The following is a 23,041-nucleotide window of genomic DNA, read 5'->3' on the forward strand; positions in this document are numbered from 1 at the left end:
ATGGGAGAATTTGAATCATGCGTTTTTCCATGCTTCTATCCCAGTCCTGCTATTTGTAGTGATCGTTCAACGTGCTCTTGTTTTGTAATCTTGTGGCAGTGTTTCCTGTCTTTCCCAGACTCTGTTCTGATTGGCTTAAATTTGATACACCCCTTCCCTGCCCACGTTTTAAATCTGGTTGAGTCTACATCACAAGTGAACAAATAAATCAAGCAGCTGTATTCTAGAATCCTCTAGGCACGCAATGCGAAAGCTGATTAGGCAAGATCGGATTAAACTCCTGGCTATTTTAAATCTCTTAAACTTCAAAGATTGTTGTAATGTCGTTAGTAAACCTATTTGAAATGCATGGTTATTTATAGATTTTCCACATTAGATTCCAGCAAGTTTCATAAACCGTTGTTATTTGAGATATACCCCTTGCCACCAAATTTTGTAAAGCCACTAATGCGTATAATTGAGTCTAATGAATCTTTTTATTCGTTCATGGGATGTGGGCATCGCTGGCAAGGGCCGCATTTATTGCCTATCCCTAATTGCTTTTGAGAAGGTGGTGGTGAGTCGCCTTCTTGAACCGCTGCAGTCCGTGTGGTGAAGGTTCTCCCACAGTGCTGTTAGGTAGGGAGTTCCAGAATTTTGACCCAGCGACGATAAAGGAACAGTGATATATTTCCAAGTCGGGATGGTGTGACTTGGAGGGGAACGTGCAGGTGGTATTGTTCCCATGTGCCTGCTGCCCTTGTCCTTCTAGGTGGTAGAGGTCACGGGTTTGGGAGGTGCTGTGAAGCTTTGGCGAGTTGCTGCAGTGCATCCTGTAGATGGTACACACTGCAGCCATGGTGTGCCGGTGGCGAAGGGAGTGAATGTTTAGGATGGTGGATGGGGTGTCAATCAAGCGGGCTGCTTTGTCCTGGATGGTGTTGAGCTTCTTGAGTGTTGTTGGAGCTGCACTCATCCAGGAAAGTGGAGAGTATTCCATCACACTCCTGACCTGTGCCTTGTAGATGGTGGAAAGGCTTTGGGGAGTCAGGAGGTGAGTCACTCGCTGCAGAATACCCAGCCTCTGACCTGCTCTATAGCCACAGTATTTATGTGCTGGTCCAGTTAAGTTTCTGGTCAATGGTGACCCCCAGGATGTTGATGGTGGAGGATTCGGCAATGGTAATGCCGTTGAATGTCAAGGGGAGGTGGTTAGACTCTCTCTTGTTGGAGATGGTCATTGCCTGGCACTTGTCTGGCGTGAATGTTACTTGCCACTTATGAGCCCAAGCCTGGATGTTGTCCAGGTCTTGCTGCATGCGGGAATGGTCTGCTTCATTATCTGAGGGGTTGCGAATGGAACTGTATGCTGTGCAATCATCAGCGAACATCCCCATTTCTGACCTTATGATGAAGGGTAGGTCATTGATGAAGCAGCTGAAGATGGTTGGGCCTAGAACACTGCCTTGAGGAACTCCTGCAGCAATGTCCTGGGGCTGAGATGATTGGCCTCCAACAACCACTACCATCTTCCTTTGTGCTAGGTATAACTCCAGCCACTGGAGAGATTTCCCTCTGATTCCCATTGACTTCAGTTTTACTAGGGCTGCTTGGTGCTACACTCAGTCAAATGCTGCCTTGATGTCAAGGGCAGTCACTCTCATCTCACCTCTGGAATTCAGCTCTTCTGTCCATGTTTGGACAAAGGCTGTAACGAGGTCTGGAGCCAAGTGGTCCTGGCGGAACAAAAACTGAACATCGGTGAGGAGGTTATTGGTGAGTAAGTGCCGCTTGAGAGCACTGTCGACGACACCTTCCATCACATTGCTTATGATTGAGAGTACACTGATGGGGCGGTAATTGGCCGGATTGGATTTGTCCTGCTTTTTTTTGTGGACAGGACATACCTGGGCAATTTTCCACGTTGTCAGGTAGATGCCAGTGTTGTAGCTGTACTGGAACAGTTTGGCTAGAGGCGCGGCTGGTTCTGGTGCACAAATCTTCAGCACTACAGCTGGGATGTTGTCGGGGCCCATAGCCTTTGCTGTATCCAGTGCACTCAGCCGTTTGTTGATATCACGTGGAGTAAATCGAATTGGCTGAAGACTGGCTTCTGTGATGGTGGGGATATCGGGAGGAGGCCGAGACGGATCATCCACTCGGCACTTCTGGCTGAAGATGGTTTCAAACGCTTCAGCCTTGTCTTTTGCATTCGTGCTTGATTCTGCCATCATTGAGGATGGGTATGTTTACAGAGCCTCCTCCTCCCGTTAGTTGTTTAATTGTCCACCACCATTCACGACTGGATGTGGCAGGACTGCAGAGCTTTGATCTGATCCGTTGGTTGTGGAATCGCTTAGCTCTGTCTATAGCATGTTGCTTCTGCTGTTTAGCATGCATGTAGTCCTGAGTTGTAGCTTCACCAGGTTGGTACCTCATTTTTAGGTACGCCTGGTGCTGCTCCTGGCATGCTCTTCTACACTCCTCATTGAACCAGGGTTGATCCCCTGGCTTGTTGGTAATGGTAGAGTGAGGAATATGCCGGGCCATGAGGTTACAGATTGTGCTGGAATACAATTCTGCTGCTACTGCTGATGGCCCACAGCGCCTCATGGATGCCCAGTTTGGACTAGTAGTTTGCACTTAAGGGAGCTTTCTATTCTTGAAACACATACAAAGACAGAAATGATACAGTACTTCATTTGAACTCTGGTACGTGAGGATTAGTGCACTCAGTCTTCTGAATTATACTGCCACTTTTTGCATTGATGTATAACCAAAGCAACATCATATTGATAAGAGAATGAGAGTATGACTGCACCTATAGTTATAGAATTTTGGCTTAACAAGATTGTGTTCTCTCACTTTGCACTGTATGCTGGGTATTTCCTCGGGAGTTCTTCCAGTTGGCTACCGTAACTTCGGCGTAAACCCCATTTACATGGTGCATCCGGGGTTTCCGTCAAAGTTATGCTGGCTGATCAGGAGATCCCCTGAGGAAACGCCCAGTAATAAAGTTGCATAGTTGTGAAATGTTTGCATCTTTTGATATCTTAATCAGGCAGTGACGAACAGTCAACTAATTGAGTGTTTGCTTTTGACTGATTTAAATTTACTCCACCTGAATTGTCAGAAGTCTAGATTTGCACTTACTAATTGCAGATGAAGTGCTGCATGGATCAGTGCTTGGGCCTCAGCTGTTTACAATCTATATCAGTGATTTTAGATGAGGGGACCAAGCGTAATGTATCCAAGTTTGCTGACGATACAAATCTTGGTAGGAAATTAAGCTGTGAGGAGGATGCAAAGGGTTTTGGATGGGTTAAGTGAGTGGGTGAGAAGGTGGCAGATGGAGTATAATGTGAAATTATTCACTTTCATAGGAAGAATTGAAAAGCAGAATTTTTTTAAAACGTGAGAGACTAAGAAATGTTGGTGTTCAGAGGGATTTGGGTGTCCTTTTACATGAATCACTGAAAGTTAACATGCAGGTACATCAAGCAATTAGGAATGCAAATGGTATGTTAGCCTTTATTGCAAGGGGGTTGGAGTGTAAGAATAAGGAGGTCTTGCTGCAATTATAGAGGTCTCTGGTGAGACCACACCTGGAGTACTGTGTACAGTTTTCGTCTCCTACTTAAGGAAGGATGTACTTGCCTTAAGGGAGTGCAACGAAAGTTCACTAGATTGATACCTGGGATGAGTAGAGATTGAGTAGAATGGGCCTATATTGTCTGGAGTTCAGAAGAATGAGAGGTGATCTCTTTAAAACATATAAAATTCTTCGAGGGCTTGACAGCGTAGATGCTGAGAGGTTATTTCCCCTGGCTAGAGAGTCTAGAACTAGGGGGCATAGCCTCAAGATAAGAGGTCGGCCAATTAGGACCAAGATGAGAAAAGCTTTCTTCGCTCAGAGGGTTGTGAATCTTTGGAATTCTGTACCCCAGAGGGCTGTGGATGCTCAGTCGTTAAATATATTCAAGACTGAGATCGATAGATTTTTTGACACTTAAGGAATCAGGGGATCGGACAGGAAAGTGGAGTTGAGGTAGAAGATCAGCCATGATCTTACTGAATGGCGAAGCAGGCTCCAGGGCCGTATGGCCTGTTCCTGCTCCTATTTGTTCTGTTGTTATGGCAACTCAGTACTGGAAAAAGTTTTAAAACCTTGGCAGGGTAGTCAAGGAAACCACAACAAGCCATACTTTCCAAGAATGCACACTCAGACTTAGCTCAGGGGAAGCCTTTGAGTCAGAAGGTCATGGGTTCAACCCATCACTCCAGAGACCTGAGCACATAATCCAGGCTGACACTTCACTACAGTACAGAGGGAGGTGTGTTCTATCAGATGAGACATCAACTGTGGCCCTGTCTTCCATCTCAGGTGGACATAAAAGATCCCATGGCACTTTTCAAAGAAGAATAGGGGAGTTCTCCAAATGTCCTGGCCAATATTGCATCACTGTTTGTAGGACCTTGCTGTGTGCAAGTTGGCTGCCATGTTTCCGACATTACAACAGTGACTACAGTTCCAAAAAATGTACTTAATTGGCTGTGAAGTGCTCTGAGATGTCCTGGGGTTATGAAAGGTACTATATAAATACAAGTTTGTGCTTTCTTTCATTCCTTTTTTCCTAAGCATGTCTGGGATTTAGTGATCTCCCTGTCACATTGTTAGAGCACTTGAATTGCTAGCATCAAAACCCAGGAGGCAACGTGATGTCTTTTACACTCTTCCCACCTTCTCCTCAAATTGTTTGTTTGGTCTAGGCCTTACGTTCAGTAACCCTACCGACATTGAAACCAGTTGCTTGGTGCATGCACCTCTCATCACATCCATTATGCTGATAACTGGGTTTTACCCCATTTCATGGTAACCAAAGGAAATTGTCACTTTTTGCACCCTTATTCAAGGAGAACACAGCCATACAGCAGAGCGAGAACTACGGACCTCAAAACCTACACCCTCTTATTCATTGTGTGGAGGAAGGGCTGCAACTGCCCATGGTGTAGATTAGGAGGGCTGGCTTTGCCGTGACTTTGTACGGCTATTCCATCCTCCTCATTTGATCAGGTTCCCTGTGCATGTCAAACTTCCACACCGCCTGAGGAAGGGGAAAGCCCCCGAAAGCTTGTGGGATTAAAAATAAAATCGTTGGACTATAACTTGGTGTTGTAAAATTGTTTACATGTAAAATGTGCTCAGGGAGCCTGACCAGCAGCATGATTGCTGGGATGGCAAGAAATCTGGTAAGGGATCAGCTCTAAAAGGCTTGCTGTTTGTTATTAAAGGTGAGAGCTGTGTGTAGCAAACATGCCTGAAAGCACGAATGTGGGAAAACTTTCCCCAATTTAATGTGGATGGTCCTGCTGCAGGAGGTGGCCATTTCGGAAAAGGATACTCTCCTTTTAAAGTAAACATCAAAGTTGCTTGGATGGAGCTAGCAGAGAGATTGAATGGAGATTCCTGTTCCTTAGAACCTTGGAATAAATGAGGAGGAAGCTTTGTGGTATTGGGAGGAGTCCCAAGATAAGTATATTCATCTTTGAATACATTTATTTATATTGGATCATAATTTGTGTGGGCCAAATCTAATTTATGAGCTACAGCAGCCTCGGAAGTAGTATGCATTGCATGGCGACGTTTTTTATCTACTCTTATTGCAGTTAAGCTGTGGGGCACACAGCTTTCATAGTGACACATTAATGTTGAAAGATGTGCTGAGAACCAACGTTGCTACCAGAATCTACGAGCATGCTGCATTGGAATTCACTCATGCAAGGCAGGGTGTGGACTGGCCATAAAGATAGCTGTCTGTGTGATCTGGCAGCTTCTGACATCTGGATGTCTTATGAGCTACGAGGAGAAGGCAGCTTAGAACCACTGTGAGCTGTTGTGCATTACGTAGAATTTCATAGAATGTACAACACAGAAACAGGGCATTCGGCCCAACAGGTCCATGCTGGTGCTTATGCTCCACACGCGCCTCCACCTTCCCTACTTCATCTAATCCTATCAGCATATCCTTCTATTCCTTTCTCCCTCGTGTTTATTTAGCTTCCCCTAAAATGCATCTATGCTGTTCGTCTCAACTACTCCTTGTGGTAGCAAGTTCCGCATTCTAACCACTCTCTGGGTAAAGAAGTTTCTCCTGAATTCCCTATTGGATTTATTAGTGACTATCTTATATTTATGGGCCCTAGTTCTGGTCTCCCCCCGCAAGTCTATGCTACCAAACCCTACTTCATCTAACCCCATCAGGATATCCTTCTATTCCTTTCTCCCTCACGTGTTTATTTCAAGTGTGGTCTAACCAAGGTTATATACAAGTTTAACATAACTTTTCTGCTTTTCATTTCTATCCCTCTAGAAATAGTTTGCTTTTTCTTATGGCCTTATTAACCTGCGCCACTACTTTTAGTGATTTGTGTATCTGTACCCCCAGATCCCTCTGCTCCTCTACCCCATTTAGACTGTTATTATCCAAGCAGTATGTGGCCCCCTTATTCTTCCTATCAAAATGTAATACCTCACACCTACCTATATTGAAATTCATTTGCCAATTACACACCCATTTTGCAAGTTTATTAATGTCTCCCTGTATTTTGTCACAGTTCTCCGACATTAGGCTGACTGGCCTGTAATTGCCAGGTTTAGCCCTTTTTTTTTGAACAGGGGTGTGTAACATTTGAAATCCTCCAGTTCTTTAGCACTGTCCCCATATCTAAGGGGGATTGGAAGATTATGGCCGAAGTCTCTGCAATTTCCACCCTTACTTCCCAAAAGAACCTAGAATGCATCCCACCTGGTCCGGATGACTTTTCTACTTTGAGTACTGCTATTATGTTAAGTACTTCCTCCATCTACTTTTATCCTATCCAATATGGCTTCTACCTCCATTACTGCTACAGTGGCAGCATCCTCTTCTCTAGTGAAATCTGATGCAAAATATTCATTTAGTACCTCAGCCATGCCCTCTGCCTCCACAAGAAGATCTTTTTTGTCCCAATTGGTCCCACCCTTCCTTTGACTACCCTTTTGCTATTTATATGTTTATAAATGACTTTTGGGTTCCCTTTTATGTTTGCCACTAGTCTACTCTCATACTCTCTCTCTGCCCCTCTTATTTCCTTTTTTAGATCTCTGCTGTGCTTTATTTAGCCTGGTTCTCTACTGTATCATGAACCTTACATTTGTCATAAGCCTCCTTTTCTCTGTTTCATTTTAATCTCTACATCTTTAGTCATCCAGGTAGCTCTAGCTTTGGATGCCCTTCCTCTCTTTCCCCCCCACCCCACCTCACCCCACCACCACCACCACCATAGGAATGTGTCTACTCTGTACCCGAACCAACTCCTCTGTGATGGGCTCCCATTGTTCAGTTACAGTTTTGCCTACCAATTTTTGATTTCATTCCACCTTGGCAAGATCCCTTTTTAACTTAGTAAAATTAGCCTTCCTCCACATTTGACTGTTCCTTGCCCTTTTTCCATAACTATTCTAAAGCTAATATTATGATCACTGTTCCCCAAATGCTCCCCCACTGAAACATGCTGCACCTGCCCCACTTCATTCCCCAGAACTAGATCTGGCACTGTTTCCTGATTGAGCTGGAAAAATACTGTTCCAGAAAGTTCTCAAACACATTTCAGGAATTCCTCCCCCTTTTTGTCCTTTTACATTGTTACTGTCCCAGTCTATATTGGGATAATTGAAGTCCCCCATCATCACTACTCTATAGTCCTTGCACCTTTCTGTAATTTGCCTGCAAATTTGCTCCTCTATCTCCTTCCCACTATTTAGTGGCCTACAGTATACACCCAGTAGTTAATAGCTCCTCTATTGTTCCTTAATTCTAACCAAATAGTTTCTGTCTTTGACCCCTCAACTACATCATCCCTTTCCAGTGCTATAATAGTTTCTTTGATCAATACTGCCGATCCCCCCCCCCCCACCTTCTTTCTCATCTTTTCAGAATACCTTGTAGCCAGGAATATTAAGTACCCAATCATCCCCTTCTTTGAGCCAGGTCTTGGTTATTGCCTCTATATCAGTCCCATTTGGCGTCGTGAGCCTGCAGCTCACCAACCTTATTTACCACGCTATGTGCATTGATGCACATGCGCTCCAAACTCATAGAATCATAGAAAATAGGAGCAAGAGTAGGCCGTTCGGCCCTTTGGGCCCGCTTCGCCATTCAAAATGGTCATGGCTGATCATGTAACTCCGTACCCTGTTCCCACTTTTTCCCCATATCCATTGATCCCTTTAGCATTAAGAAATATATCTATCTCCTCTTGAATATATTTAATGACTTGGCCTCCACTGCCTTCTGTGGTAGAGAATTCCACAGGTTCACCACCCTCTGAGTGAAGAAATTTCTCCTCATCTCTGTTCTAAATGGCATACCCCTTATCCTGAGACTGTGACCCCTGGTTATGGATTCCCCAGCCATCGGGAACATCCTCCCTGCATCTAGTCTGTCTAGTCCTGTTAGAATTTTATATGTTTTGATGAGAACTTAGACTGCCTCACATTTGTCCCCTGTTACTCTAGTGCTACTTGTCCCTCCCAGTCCTTTGTGCACCTTGTTTCTCCTCTCTATTAGGGGGATGGCATCCAGGTGCCATCCCCCTGACAAATTAGTTTAACCCCTCCTCTACAGCACTAGTTAATCTCCCTGTGAGGACGTTGGCCCCAGCTCTATTGAGGTGCAACCCGTCCATCTTGAACAGATCTCTCCTGCCCCAGAACTAGTCAAAGTGCCCCAGGAATCTGAAGCCCCCCCCTCCTGCACCATTGCTGCAGTCATGCCTTATCCTACTATTCCTATACTCACTAGCGTGTGGCACTGGGAGTAATCCAGCAATTACTATCTTTTGAGGTCCTGTTTTTTAGCTTCCTTCCTCGCACCTGAAACTCTGACTGCAGACACTTTTCCTTCCTATGTCATTGGTTCCCACATGGACCATGATTTCTGGCTGTTGCCCTTTGCCCCCTCAAAATGTTCTGCACCCTCTGTGATGTCTCCCCGGTGCCAGGGTAAAGGACAACAAACCATGCGGGACTCATGTCGGCGGTTGCAGAAATGTCTGTCTATCTCCTTGACCATCGAATCCCCATGACAACTGCATTACTTTTGCCCATGACTGCATTCCCCTGCACTGCCCCTGTGCAGCCGAGTCTCCCATAGTGCTGAGGATTTGCTTCTGACTGCACTCCCCCGAGGTGTCAACACCCTCACTGGTATTCAACACTGAATACCGATTTGTGAGTGCCACACTCCCAGGGGGCTTCTGCACTGCCTGCCTGTTCATCCTAGTCTGGTGGTCACCCACTCCCTCTCCACCTGAACTCTCTGTAGCTGCGGGGTGACCATGTCCTGAAGCATGCTATCCACGAAACTCTTAGCTTTCCGTATGCACTGTAGTGACACCAGCTGCCCCTCAAGCTCAGAAACTCTGAGCTCGAGCAGTTGGTGGCACTTCCTGCACGTGGACCACGACAACTGGATCCTCTCCCTCCCTTTCCCAGTTGCTGCGACATGTCCTTTACCTTTGCACCAGGTGGGCAACACACCCTCCTGGACACTTGGTCGTGACTGCATTGACAGGGGACACGTCCAAATTTGGGAAGCTGGTCCATGGCATTTATGGCCTGCAGTCTGTTGAAGAGGTTGGGGAGGCAGAATTTGGAGGCATGCTGCCACCACCCAGCAAGTATCCCTTTTTTTGGATTCTTTTGCTTGTTACGTTTACTCGCTGGCTGAGTCAGTAGCACAGAGGCATATACCTTGCACAACTGGAACATGGCACACAAAGGCATCTTGCCTTTCTTAGAAGGCATTTCATCCCAAAACGCTTGTAACACATCTTCCTTTTTTTTTCTTCCTATAGCGTCTCCTTAAGATGAGGCGATGGCAGCTGGCACCTGAGCATTTTTCTGCAGGTTGCACCTCATGGTTTTTTTTGTGGTAGGGTGCTACAGATGATACCAGTGGCCTTGGACAAAAGAAAAATAATCAGACAAGGTTCCTGGTACGTATCCAGTGACCCCTGCCTGACATGGGTTGAGAACAGGTTCACGCTCTCTTTCAATGGCCCTTCACCATGCCCTGCCTCCCGGCAGTTAAATAGCCTGCTGATGCTTGATGTCAAGGCTTAGATATGATTAATAGCTACTTGGGCATAGTACCAAAGTTATAACTAGTACCCATGAAACGCTACCCTAGGAAAGAATGTAAGCAAAATTGGCAGTGTATTTATTTATTCCAGTAGCGAGTTAATTCGACAGTGTGGTTGAATAATCCACAGTATATAGAGGTATAGCCTCTTCTCAGAAGTGATGTTTTTGTGATTTTTTTTAAAAGTAAGAATAGTTAATAAGCTGTGTTATTTTCCCTATCTAGCTGGTCCCCAAAATAATCTGTTGTAAAACAGTGGAAACTAGTGGTGGCTTGATAATTTACTAAATCCCTAAAATATTTGACTTTAGTAACTGTAGCAACTCACTAACTCAGTACTGTAGGGTGACTGCTCGGCTAGCTTAATGTCTGCCTGCCATTTCCAAGTCATGCTGGTGGAAATTCTGTGGGAAAACCACAAAAAACGAGAACATCGTACTCCTCTTTCACACACTTCAATGACACACTTCTCCTCTTACAGACAAACCTTAACTCCTGGTTATACTTTACTACAGATTGCAACTTCCAATCGATCATAATCCTGATGACTTTCTATCTGCAGGTCCCCCTGTCCCTCCCACTGGTGAAATGCCATTCCTTGCTGGAAACTCCCCACTAATAGTTATGTGCATCTTACCACCAACAACAACTTGCATTGTACAGCACCTTTAACATAGTAAAATGTCCCAAGGCGCTTCACAGGAGTGTTGTTAAAGGATGCAGAACTGAATTTTTCAAATCTAGCATAATGTAGGTTTTGAAAATATATGATACTACATGTACTTATTGCTGACTGGATCCATATTTTTAACACTTGTTGTTTTTATGCATGTTTAACACCTAACAAGAGAAGGTAACCTTTAAGCATAGATAGCTGAACAAAGAGGACTTTTCTGCAGATGCTGCAATGTAGGCTGCGGTGCAGACAGCTTTTCCTCCACGACAGCATAGATGTGGCTAGTGGACTGCTTTATACTCCTCACCTTGCCGGGTATTTTGGACAGACTCACTTGACTCCTGCAGACTGTCCTGCTCAGGCTGCAATTGTTGATACACAGGTTCTGAGAAGTCCGAATCTGTAGGCATTATGGTTGAAAGAGGAACCAAGCTGACCCTACAGCCAGCAGGTTCCTTCTCCTCCTCCTCCCACCATTGTTTGATCCTTATCATCTTACCACCACCAACAACTTGTATTGTACAGCACCTTTATCATAGTAAAATGTCCCAAGGCGCTTCACAGGAGTGTTGTTAGAGGATGCAGAACTGAATTTTTCAAATCTAGCATCCAGCCCCTGTGATTCACCTGATACCTCCTCAAGCTCACCATCTGCATCCTCCAGCAGTACTGGTGCTAGCAAAATTTGGTGAAAATAATGTAGGGTGCTGTGTGATGTAGCTTGCTTGGGACCACTGCTCTTCCAGGCCTCCAAAAATAGAAGAGAAACATATTATAATAATGGCTCCAAAGGACACCTTCAAACAGTTGTGTTGCAATATATTAGTAGAGTTTTGTGGTTGAATGTATGCTTGTATAAGTTGAGAGCAGGATAGTACTGAGCTTGAGGGGAGACCTCCAGCTTCACTCTCCCATGTCCCTCAAAGAGAATCAAGGGTTTGTAGTTTCTGAATTCTCCTCCAGTTCAGGTCTGTTCTATTTTATTTTATGCTGCCTTTTCCTGCAACTAGGGTAGTACTGTAGTTTGAGATCATTGCAAGTTTAGGGAGTGCATACAGTGACCTACGTCTCTGCATACCTGCAACCACTATGTGCATCAATAAATATCTAGCTGCTTGATGCATGTTCAATGTTCAAAGGATGTGCTGTTTTAAGTCCATTCAGGCTTTCAGTACTAAGTTGCAGCTTGGACTTGTGCTATGCTGTCCTGTAGTCATGGATGATATGTATTCAGTGGGCTGATAACCTAGAGAAAACTGCACACTAAGATTGTATGAATGCTTTGCATGGGCCAGCCGTACATTATTGGCAGGTTATAAGGGAAAATTTTGTGGCTTACATAGTTGGGTTCAGAAAGCTGTTATGCAGCCTTAACTTGACAGCTTACTTCCATTCTAGCGTCTTCTGTATTTGGATCCGGGATATCTCGGAACGTAGAAAGATTAATTCTGTCTCTTCCTTTTGGGCTTTCTGTACCAGCCATTTTTATGGCGCTTTCCCTCCTGTGCCATAGAGAACAGTCTTGTGTTGCCTCACTTCCTGGATCATCAGCTCTAGCGTTGCAACATCAAATCTAGCAGGATGTGAACAGGAAGTTTCTCTTTCTTTGTGGTTGTTTTGCTACACAAAGCCCTTCCATGATATCCCAGGCAAGAATACAGCCATAACCATTAAAGTGTGAACAATTTTACAACACCAAGTTATAGTCCAGCAATTTTATTTGAAATTCACAAGCTTTCGGAGGCTTCCTCCTTCCTCAGGTGAATGTGGAAATGAAATCCTGTGCACCTCTAAATTGGCACCTCCTTCATTGGCCATCCTATTTGTGCATTGCAGCTTGCATGAACAACACATGTTGTTCAAATCAGCAATATCTGGTATTAGCAGCCAGGTTAGTCTACTCTCTAACCACTTGCAGCACACTGTTAACCCCCGATTTGTGCACCAATTGGGGTTTTCCAGGTTTAGATTACCATTTCTTAAAATTATTAAATGTTGGGGCTTTTGTGAGTAAACATGGTGAGGTCTTCAATCCAATTTCTGTATAAAGTCTCAACAAATCCTCTTAACACTTACTATCTGTTTTTGTCTATTTGTATAAAATATCAATTTATTTTGCTTTCATGAAGTCACCACAAGTTTTACCAGTGAATGGTATCCATTCCACGTACTTAGGAACATAGAAAGATAGGAACAGGAGTAGACCATTTACCCCATCAAGCCTGTTCTGACATTCAGTGAGATCATGGCTGATCTGTGACCTAACTCCATATACCTGCCTTAGCCCCATATCCCTTAGTACCTTTGGTTAGCAAAAATCTATCAATCTCAGATTTAAAATTAACAATTTAGCATCAACTGCAGTTTGCAGAAGAGAGTTCCAAACTTCTACACGCAAAGGGTGGTAGAAGTGTTTCCTAACTTCACTCCTGAAAGTCCTGGCTCTAATCTTTAGGCTATGTCCCCTAGACCTAGACTCCCCAGCCAGCGGAAGTAGTTTCTCTCTGTCTACCTTATCAGTTCCCTTTAATACCTTGAAAACTTTGATCAAATCACCTCTTAATCTTCTAAATTCCAGGGAATGCAACCCTAGTTTGTGTAATCTCTTCTCAAAAATTTAACCCTTGGAGTCCAAGTATCATTCTAGTAAATCTACACTGCACTCTCTCCAAGGCCAATAAATCCTTCCTAAGGTGCGGTGCCCAGAACTGAACGCAGTACTCCAGATGTGGTCTAACCAGGACTTTGTGTAGCTGTAGCATAACTTCTACCCCCCTGTATTCTAGTCCTCTAGATATAAAGGCCAGCATTCCATTAGCCTTTTTTATTATTTTCTGTACCTGACCATGACATTTTAATGATCTATGTACATGGACCCCTAAGTCTCTTTGGATCTTCACTGTTTCAAGCTTTTCACCATTTAAAAAGGATAGATCAGAGTACTTTCTAGGTCCAAAGTGGATGACCTCACACTTGCCTACATTGAAATCCATTTGCCAGAGTTTTGCCCATTCACTTAATCTATTAATATCTCTCTAATTTTATGCTTCCATCTACACTGCTTACAATTCTGCCTATCTTTGTGTCATCGGCAAACTTGGATATGTGGCTCTCCATCCCATCGTTAATAAATACAGTGAATAGTTGAGGCCCCAACACAGATTCCTGTGGGACACCACTAGCCACATCCTGCCAATTTGAGTACCTGCCCATTATCCTATCCTCTATTTCCTGCCGCTCAGCCAATTTCCTAACCAGGCCAACAATTTGCCCTCAATTCCATGAATTTCAACTTTAGCTAACAGTCTCTTCTGAGGGACTTTATCGAATGCCATCTGGAATATATAAACAACATCCACAGACATTCCCCTGTCCACTACTTTAGTCAGCTCTTCAAAAAATTCAATCAGGTTCGTCAGGCATAACGTATTCTTTACAAATCCATGCTAGCTCTCTCTGATCAGCTGAAAATTTTCAAGGTGTTCAGTTGCTCTAACCTTAATGATAGACTAGTAATTTCCCGATAAGTTACTGTTGCACAAAGCAGTCTAGTTCTGGGAAAGGGTTCAATACCTGAAATGTCGATGCGTTTTCTCAACAGATGCTGCCTGACCTACTGAGTGTTTCCAACCTTTTCTGTTTTTGTTTGAGTTCCAGCATCTGCAGTATTTTGCTTTTTGTTCAGTCTAGTTCTGTCGTATTTCTTAGTCTTCATTGGGATAAACAGTAATGAATGCTTGCTTAACCGGTAGGGACCGGCTAAGTCTTGTTATATCCGCATGACATTTAATGTGTGTGTGTGTGTGTGTGTGTACATGTGAGAAAAATGCAGATTGTAGTTTTTTTTTCTTGCTGTAATGTACGGCAAATAAATGGAGATCTAAGTATCCATCTTCCACCTAGATTGTTGCCAAAACTAGTGCATCAAAAATATGTTTATCTCTTAATCTACACCGATCCACTCAGAGAGAAGGATTCACCTTAAAAATACATTTCCAAAATTGCATCTCTAATTCCCCATACGAACCTTTTGGCCATCAAATCCTTTATTTTTCCACTTTTGAAAATCTAAGAGTAAATTTTGCACGACCGTGCGCATATTGGTTGCCATTTTCCAATATGTGATGGCACCATATGATTTAGCCTAAAAATCCACCTCCTCCGCCACTGGTGTACCATGGCTGCAGTGTGTACTATCTACAGGATGCACTGCAGCAACTTGCCAAGGTTTCTTCGAGAGCACCTCCCAAACCCAAGACCTCCATCGCCCAGAAGGACAGGGGCAGCAGATATATGGGACCACCATCACCTCCAAGTTCTCCTTCAAGTCATACAACATCCTGTCTTGGACACCTTCCTTAATCATTATTAGGTCAAAATCCTGGAATGCTCTATCTAACAGCATTGTAGGAGCACCTTCACCACGATCTGCAGCGGTTCAAGGAGGCCCACCATCATCTTCTCAGGGCAGCTAAGGATGGGCAGTAAATGCCAGCCTTGCCAGCAATGCCACATCCCAAGAATGAATTTTTAAAAATGCGATAGCAGCATATGAGACTCCAGAGGCAATCCAGGACCCCTCAAAGTTTACTCTGTAATATTACCATTTCTAGCACTGGAATGGTAAACCGTGCAATTGGGAAAGTATTTTAAAATACATTTATGGTGGTGCAATGAGTATGCATTCTGCCCTTTCAACTATGGGAATGGAGTTTGAGTTTATCCCAGATTGATGGGATGAACGTCTTTTTAAAATCTCTGTCAGCTGTAATAATCTCATGTGGAATAAGTTTGGGAAGTTTTGACTCAGTTCCTAATGGTTGTGGGTCCACAACACCAACGTTTTTCTCATTTGGCATGGGTATAGGCGGGGTCAGGCGGTGTTCAAACACCCCCACCCAAAATTTCTATGATTTTTTTTTTATTAGACCACTCCTTCTTTCAGAAGATTGTCACTTGATGGAACACAGAAACAACAAATGTTCTTCTAGAGCTAGTCAGTTCTGCAATTCTACCAGCGAAAACTGATTAGTTGGGCTTGCTCTTCTAAATGTTCACTAGAATATTGCAGTGAATAGTAGCGAAGTTATTGATAGACTAGTGTCTGTTCCTTCGATTCCCAGTGATGGCACCCTGCTCCCCAATATTGTCCCCCTGCTCACCATCAAGCTGCCACATCCCATTAGTTTCGGGTGGGGAACTGGCTGGGGGCATGCAGATGAGACCCAGGAGTTATCACTAATAAATCCAATAGGGAATTCAGGAGAAACTTTTTTACCCAAAGAGTGGTTAGAATGTGGGACTTGCTACCACAAAGAGTAGTTGAGGCGACTGGCATTTAAGGGGAAGCTAGGTGAACATATGAGGGAGAAAGGAATCAAAGGATATACTGATAGGGTTAGATGAAGTAGGGAGGGAGGAAGCTCGTGTGGAGGATGGACCAATTGGGCCAAATGGTCTGTTTCTGTGCTGTACATTCTATATCAAGAGTTAAAATCTCTCTGGCCTCATGCTGCTGAGGTCAGTTCTGTTTGCTGCCTGCCTTGGCGCCTGATTACTGCCCCAAGTTATAATCCGGGCTAGAGTAGTAAGTTACTGAGTGGATGGAATCCACCACTTCCTGACAGTGGGTCGAAAAGTCTCTGAAAAGGAAACGGTCACTGATTTGCATTTCACAGTGACTGGATTCAGAGCAAGTATGTGGGGGGCTTGGGAGGAGGTACCTTCTGCATAGCCAGGGGTGAGATGCACCAAGATGCAAAATAGAGGGAGTGGTGAAAATATCTTTTAAAATAAATGGATGTCTATCCTTAAAAAAAGATAATTGCTTTTTTAAAGAAATATTTTTATTTGTACTGTTTTCAGAGGAATACAGCTATCTAATATGCAACATACAATCCAATGCTTCTATAACAATAGTTGAATTTAAATGGCACTGTATCATATCTAAATGATGTGATTCATACAGTGAATTAACTTTCAGTGCAGGGAATGTTATGTAGGAAAATGTGACTGCCAGTTCTGCACCAGCAATGTTCCACACAGCGAGGAGATACAGTTACCAGTTAATCTGTTTTTTGGCGATACTGATTGAGGGAAGGATGTTTAACAGAACTCCCAGCTCTTTGTATAGTCCACTGGAACAAGCTGGGACTTGATTTAATATCTCATTTGCAGGACTGGTCTCAGTTTAACATCCCATCATAGTACATTCCAGTTGAAATGTCTGAATTCACAAGACTTGAAGAGAAAAAATATACAGGGGAAAAGGAAGGACTGAGGACAGGGCAAAGGGAGAAAATAAGAAAGAAAAAGTAATGGGGAAAGAAAAAGAATGCACACTGAAATTGCAAATTGGGTGGATTTGGTTGCAGTCGCGGTGTACTACTTGACTAGATTAGTAAATCACTGAATAGGCAGAAAGATCTCTGTTTAAACTACTGATCCGTAATCAATTGTGGGGCACGAGCTTACCTTAGCCATGTTCTGAAAACATCTAATCAGCGGCGGCCATGCCTGTATTATTGTTTATCTGGTCTGTTCTCAGGCCGTAGGACTGAAAGTTAAATCTGGATGAGGCTTGCTGAGTCCTCAGCTCCACTAATTAAGAACTGTTCATCCCAGTGTTAAAGGTGCTAAATAAATGCAAATTGTTGTTCGTATACGTGGGTCCCATTGAACTCAGCAGTACAAAGCTTGTAATGACCAGTTTTAGTTATCTTGATGTGGTTGGACAAGTTCATTTCAGATAGTGTCTGAACATATGATTAGACAATTGTTCCGAGACTGGCAAAACAAATCCTGTTCAGTGGAGCATATGCTGAAAGGGTTCCACAATTACTGCAAGCAAACTCCCTGAGATGGAGGAACCCGATAAATAAAGTTTATATAAAACAAAAGCTTCCAAAATGATTTCCAGCAATGGAAGAACTCTGGGTAAGTACCTCTGATAATACTTACCCCCTATAGTTAGTTCCTTTTAATATTTCCTCCTGGGAAAGAGCTATTTTTACAATCATAAGGGGAATGTGTATAAGTAACATCTGTTTCTCATGTTTGTTGCTTTTATCTTTATCCATTCTGAAAGCACGTCACATACGCTGGTGGGTGTAGGATTCTCACAGTTTGCATCAAGGCTATTCAGATAAAACCTGCGTCTGTTATCGTAAGCGGTGTCTGAGAACAGTTTAGCGTAAACTTTCAATATTTTAATCTTTTTTAAATGATAACCTCACTTTCTCCAGCCAATTAATTTTTTATTTACTAGCTGCTAGGAGGTACATGTGAGTAGCTCGGCTTACATTGCGTGTACAGCACAGAAACAGGCCATTCAGCCCAACTGTTCTATGCCAGCGTTTATGCTCCACATGCTCCCACCCCTCTTCTAACCCTATCAGCATACCCTTCTATTCCTTTCTCTTTCATGTGCTTATCTGACTTCCCCTTAAATGCATCTATGCTATTTGCCTCAACTACTCCTTGTGGCAGTGCGTTCCACATTCTTACCACCCTTTGGGTAAAGAAGCCCTGAATTCCCTATTGGATTTATTAGTGACTATCATATATTTCCGACCTCTGGTTTTGGACTCCCCCACAAGTGGAAACATTCTCTCTACCTCTACCCTAGCAAACCCTTTCATTATCTTTAAGACCTCTTATCAGGTCACCCCCTGAGCCTTTTCTTTTCTAGCGAGAAAAGAGCCCCAGCCTGTTCAGCCTTTCCTGATAAGTATATCTTCTCACGATTCACCTTCTGAATCGTGAGAGAATATGCTTGATTTATCTACTGATTTTTTTTTTTGCTCCTTCCCTGTGGTATAATTCCACACCTCTACTTGCCCTCCAATCCCCTGACTCATCCAGTTGATAACGGGCTGAAACTGGAACTAGCTATAGGAAATCATAGAAGTTTCCTTTTTTTTAAACAGAAACTTGCTTTTAACGGGAATTTCGTATGCAATTTTTTTCCTTTAAATTGAGAAGACAAAATGAATGACTATGATGTACAGTGTAGGATGTTACCAAAATTGGAGAGAAGACAAGGTGAATCAAGAAACTTAGAAAGAGAAACTGGTTGTCTAAAAATCTGAAATAAAAACAGAAAATGATGGAAATAATCAGCAGGCTGGTCAGTGTTTTAGATTGAGACCCTTCATCAATTCTGGTAAGGGGTCTCCACCCAAAACAGTACCCTGCCTTTTCTCTTGCAACTGGTGATGACTATGTTGGTTATTTCTAACATTTTCTTTCGTTAAGTTAAGAAGTAATGGTTAAGTAAAGTTAAGTTTGGGGTTTAAAGGCCTATAGATTGGTTTGCACTATTTTAAAAAAATAAAACTCATTTAATATTTTTGGCAAATGTTTATGCCGAACAAGGTGGGGCTTTTTTCATTAGAATACAGATTACAGGATATATAATTCTATGACATGATCAGATAGAAGCTGACTCTTTCCAGCAGCTGAGGGATCTAGAATGAAGATCAATGGATACAAAATTAAACAAGATATTTAGAACAGAAAAGGGAGACTTCTTTAGTGAGTTGTGAAGCTGTGGCATTCCCTTCCAGGGTTAGTGGTTGAGGTAGAAACTATGTCAGCATTTAAGATTAGATTGGATGATGGAAAAGGTGATTGTGAAATGAGAACAGGTTGGTTATATGTGATTATATGAGTATTTGATCATGTGAAGGGTCAAGGCTGACATGGACTGATTGGGTCAAATGACCTGTTTCTGTGTTGCAACTTCTATGTATATTTTAGGTGAGATGAAGTGTGTTCTAGCCTAACATCACACCTTAGTCCCAACCCTAGAAGAGCAACCTCAACTGTAGCGGTGAGAATGTTTTCACTTCCCACAATAGCTATCCTTGCAGGTTCTCTAAATAAGATTACCGTGGATGCTGAATTTTGGGCGATAGTGATGTGGACCCATGTCCATTAGAAACTGGGATCAAATTGTCCAACTTTGTTTCACATAGGATCCTACCAACAAGTAGAGACTTCAATCCCATCAGCTAAGCTTGGATGGAAATCTACATTGCACAGGCCAAAATGAGCTAGCCTAATCAATTTGTATGGTGCATAAACTGACTTGTACAAGTACTGGTCATTCTTTTTGCAATTGTGCACCAATAGAGTATTTGCTGTAATAAGTCCAAGTCATTTTAAAAATGATGTGTAATCATTTAATCACTGACATGTAATCGCTGACATGTAATCACCAGGTATTGTTCTCTGACTATAAATGCGGTAACCTTCCATGGAATCCCATACTTGCTCACCTGACGAAGGAGAAAGTTTCCGAAAGCTTGTGATTTTCAAATAAAACAGTTGGACTATAACCTGGTGTTGTAAGATTCCTTTCATTTTAAGAAGCCTTAGGTTTTATGTTCTTATGAAGCAAAGTTTAAAAGTAACAGGTTACAAGCTTTTTTGACAGATCATGGTTTAGGAGCAATAAACAATAATTGCACATACAATGTACTTTGTTTATGTGCAATATAGTTTACTCAATTCAAATTATCAGTTGATATTCTGCTTATTCCATTGTCACTGACTCCACCCATCTCCCTCGTGTCCAGCTGGGCCAAACTATTTGCAATCTCAGCTGAGTGTTCAATTCCATATCTCCCCTATAGCAAAGACTACCTGCTTCCACCTCCATCATATTGACTGCCTCTACCCCTAACTCAACTCATCTGCTACAGAAATCCTTATACATGACTTTGTCACCTCCAGACTTGATTACTTCAGTGCTGTCCTGACAGCCTCCCACCCTCCACAAACTCCAGCTCATTGATAACTCTCTTGCTTCTATTCTATCTCTTATCATCCCTGCTCACCCATCATCCCCATCTTTGCTAATCTACATTGGGTCCCAGCCCCCCAATGCCTCAAATTTAAAATTCTTGTAATTCTTTAAATCCCTCCATGGCCTTGCCCCTCCCCCTCCCTATCTCTGTAACCTCCGTCCGCACAAGCTCATCTGACTCTGACCTCGTGCACCGCCCTCCCTTTGCCCCATCATTGGCTGCCATGCCTTCAGTTGATTAGGTTCCAATCTCTGGAATGCCTCCATAAATCCCTATGCCTTTTCGCCTTCCTTTTGAACCCTTTCTAAAGCATTCCTCATCGACCAAGCTTCTGATCATCCCTTCTAATGTCTTTCTTTGGCTCATACCTGTTTTCCTCATGTCTCTGTGCAGAATCTTAGAACATTTTTGTATGATAAAAGTGCTATATAAATGCAAGTTGTTGGCATCGTCATCACTGTTGCTGGTGCTACAATACATTGAGACCAAAGCAGTTCTTCCTCTTAGGTTTTCTTGCTTTACCCTGAATTGACATGCCACCAGTCATTTTACATCTGCACATGGTCTCTGGTCAATTACCAATCAATGAGCTATGCCTTGCAATGGTAGGATTCAGATTTGTGCTTTTGATTTTGCCATATGGCAAGTTTCTGATCTCTAACTGACTATCCAGTTGAGACATTTGCCCCTATGGGAAGGGAATAGGTATAGATTATTATTTACTGCTGCATGTTCATTGAGTATCCCCATCCCTTTCCTTGTGGCCTCCTCCTCTCCTCTGCTGTCCCCTTTTTCCCAGCTGGCAGAGTGGAGAGATCATCAGCCTGTAAACCTCTGCCTATGCAGCTTGGCAACTGGTTACTGGTGGCTGATTCATCATTTGATCAGAAAAGTGACTTCATGGATTTGCTGGCCATTTCTCCTCTGTTGTGGTGGAGATCAGGATCTTGCTGTTTGGAGGGGTATCGCACAGGTGTGAGCTCACATCTCAACATTCCATGGCACATCATGTTAAGTATTCAGAACATTTTGGCTATTCCAAACAGCTATTTTGTAGTAATGCTAGCAACGTTTGTGTTTGAGGAAGGACTGTAGGTATGAAGTTGAAAGGTGGAATGTCATTAGATATACAGTTCTTTACATCACTTTGGCTGACGTGGTATTACTGATCATTTGTTTTCTTGCTGGTTAATGGATTGAGGCTGAATCATTCAGTTAAATATACGTTGAAGAGATCTATTAACTATCGGAAGGCTGCATTTTGAATCTAAAATGTCATATCTGTTTTTGAATCAAGAATAAATGTTTTGATTCTGCTGTTTAAAATATGCACATACGCTTGGATGACAGGATCTTCACATCCTTACTGTTGAAGAGTTACCTGGATTGTCAGGAATGGTTTATGAATTATGTTCAAGATAATGTAGTTTGAAAAAAAATTAGAATGGAGATATTTTGGGTAGAAATTATTTAAAATAATATTCGTGGAATAGGGACATGATAAAATGCAATGTTGTGATTTATTATGGCTGATTATTCCTAAAAATACAATACATTATTGCAACACAATGTATGGCTTTATTTTGTTGGCTTAAGTACTACCTTCTATCTTGTTTATAGATAACTTAAGTGTAACTCCGATTTTGTTAAGCAAAATAAACTACCAAAACAAAAAATACTTCGAATAGCAATGGAGGTTTTCTTCTCATCAATGTATTTATTTCTTTTTATTTTAGGTTTGTGTCGTACAGCAAGTCTGGTCTTGAGAGATGGATTGTAAACCACTTATTTATTTTGGACGACAGCTGTTTCGGCGTAAATTTGTGGACTGCAGTAATGAAGAAACCAGACTTGCTAGATGTTTGACTACTGTGGACTTGGTTGCCCTTGGTGTCGGTAGTACCCTTGGAGCGGGCGTCTATGTGCTGGCTGGAGCAGTGGCCAGGGAGAACGCTGGCCCTGCCATTGTTATCTCATTCTTGATTGCTGCTCTGGCATCTGTGCTTGCAGGCCTCTGTTATGCAGAGTTTGGTGCTAGAGTCCCTAAGACTGGTTCTGCCTATCTCTACAGCTATGTTACAGTTGGGGAACTGTGGGCTTTCATCACTGGCTGGAATCTAATCCTTTCTTATGTAATTGGTAAGTGCAATAATGCTGTAGAAATTTACACACTGAGCATTTCACTGATGTTATACTGTGCATTGACGGAATTAGGGATTTGATGTCTGCGCTGTCTTGCCGTCATGATTGAAGAGGAATGGTGAGCTTCTCAGATGACATATTGAGTAAATCAATATGATACTGAGGCATACAGATGAGGAAGATCCCAGGTTCGATGCCAGCTTTGTGCTTAGATCAGCTGTTCAGGTGTGACATTTGGCTTCAGCATA

The 23,041-nt window shown here is 42.8% G+C and overlaps 1 protein-coding gene across 2 annotated transcripts in view; it reads left to right on the forward strand.

Moving 5' to 3' along the window:
* Positions 1-23,041, forward strand: part of LOC137322853 (high affinity cationic amino acid transporter 1-like) — a 95,321-nt gene that overhangs the window by 29,601 nt on the left and 42,679 nt on the right. For both annotated transcript variants that reach the window (XM_067985992.1, XM_067985993.1), the window contains exon 2: positions 22,388-22,790. In XM_067985992.1, the coding sequence (XP_067842093.1) occupies positions 22,421-22,790 (370 nt within the window). In that variant the 5' untranslated portion in view covers positions 22,388-22,420. The remainder of the gene's footprint in view (positions 1-22,387; positions 22,791-23,041) is intronic.

This window comes from Heptranchias perlo, chromosome 6 (genome assembly GCF_035084215.1).
Source record: "Heptranchias perlo isolate sHepPer1 chromosome 6, sHepPer1.hap1, whole genome shotgun sequence".
NCBI classification, from domain to species: Eukaryota; Metazoa; Chordata; class Chondrichthyes; order Hexanchiformes; family Hexanchidae; genus Heptranchias; species Heptranchias perlo.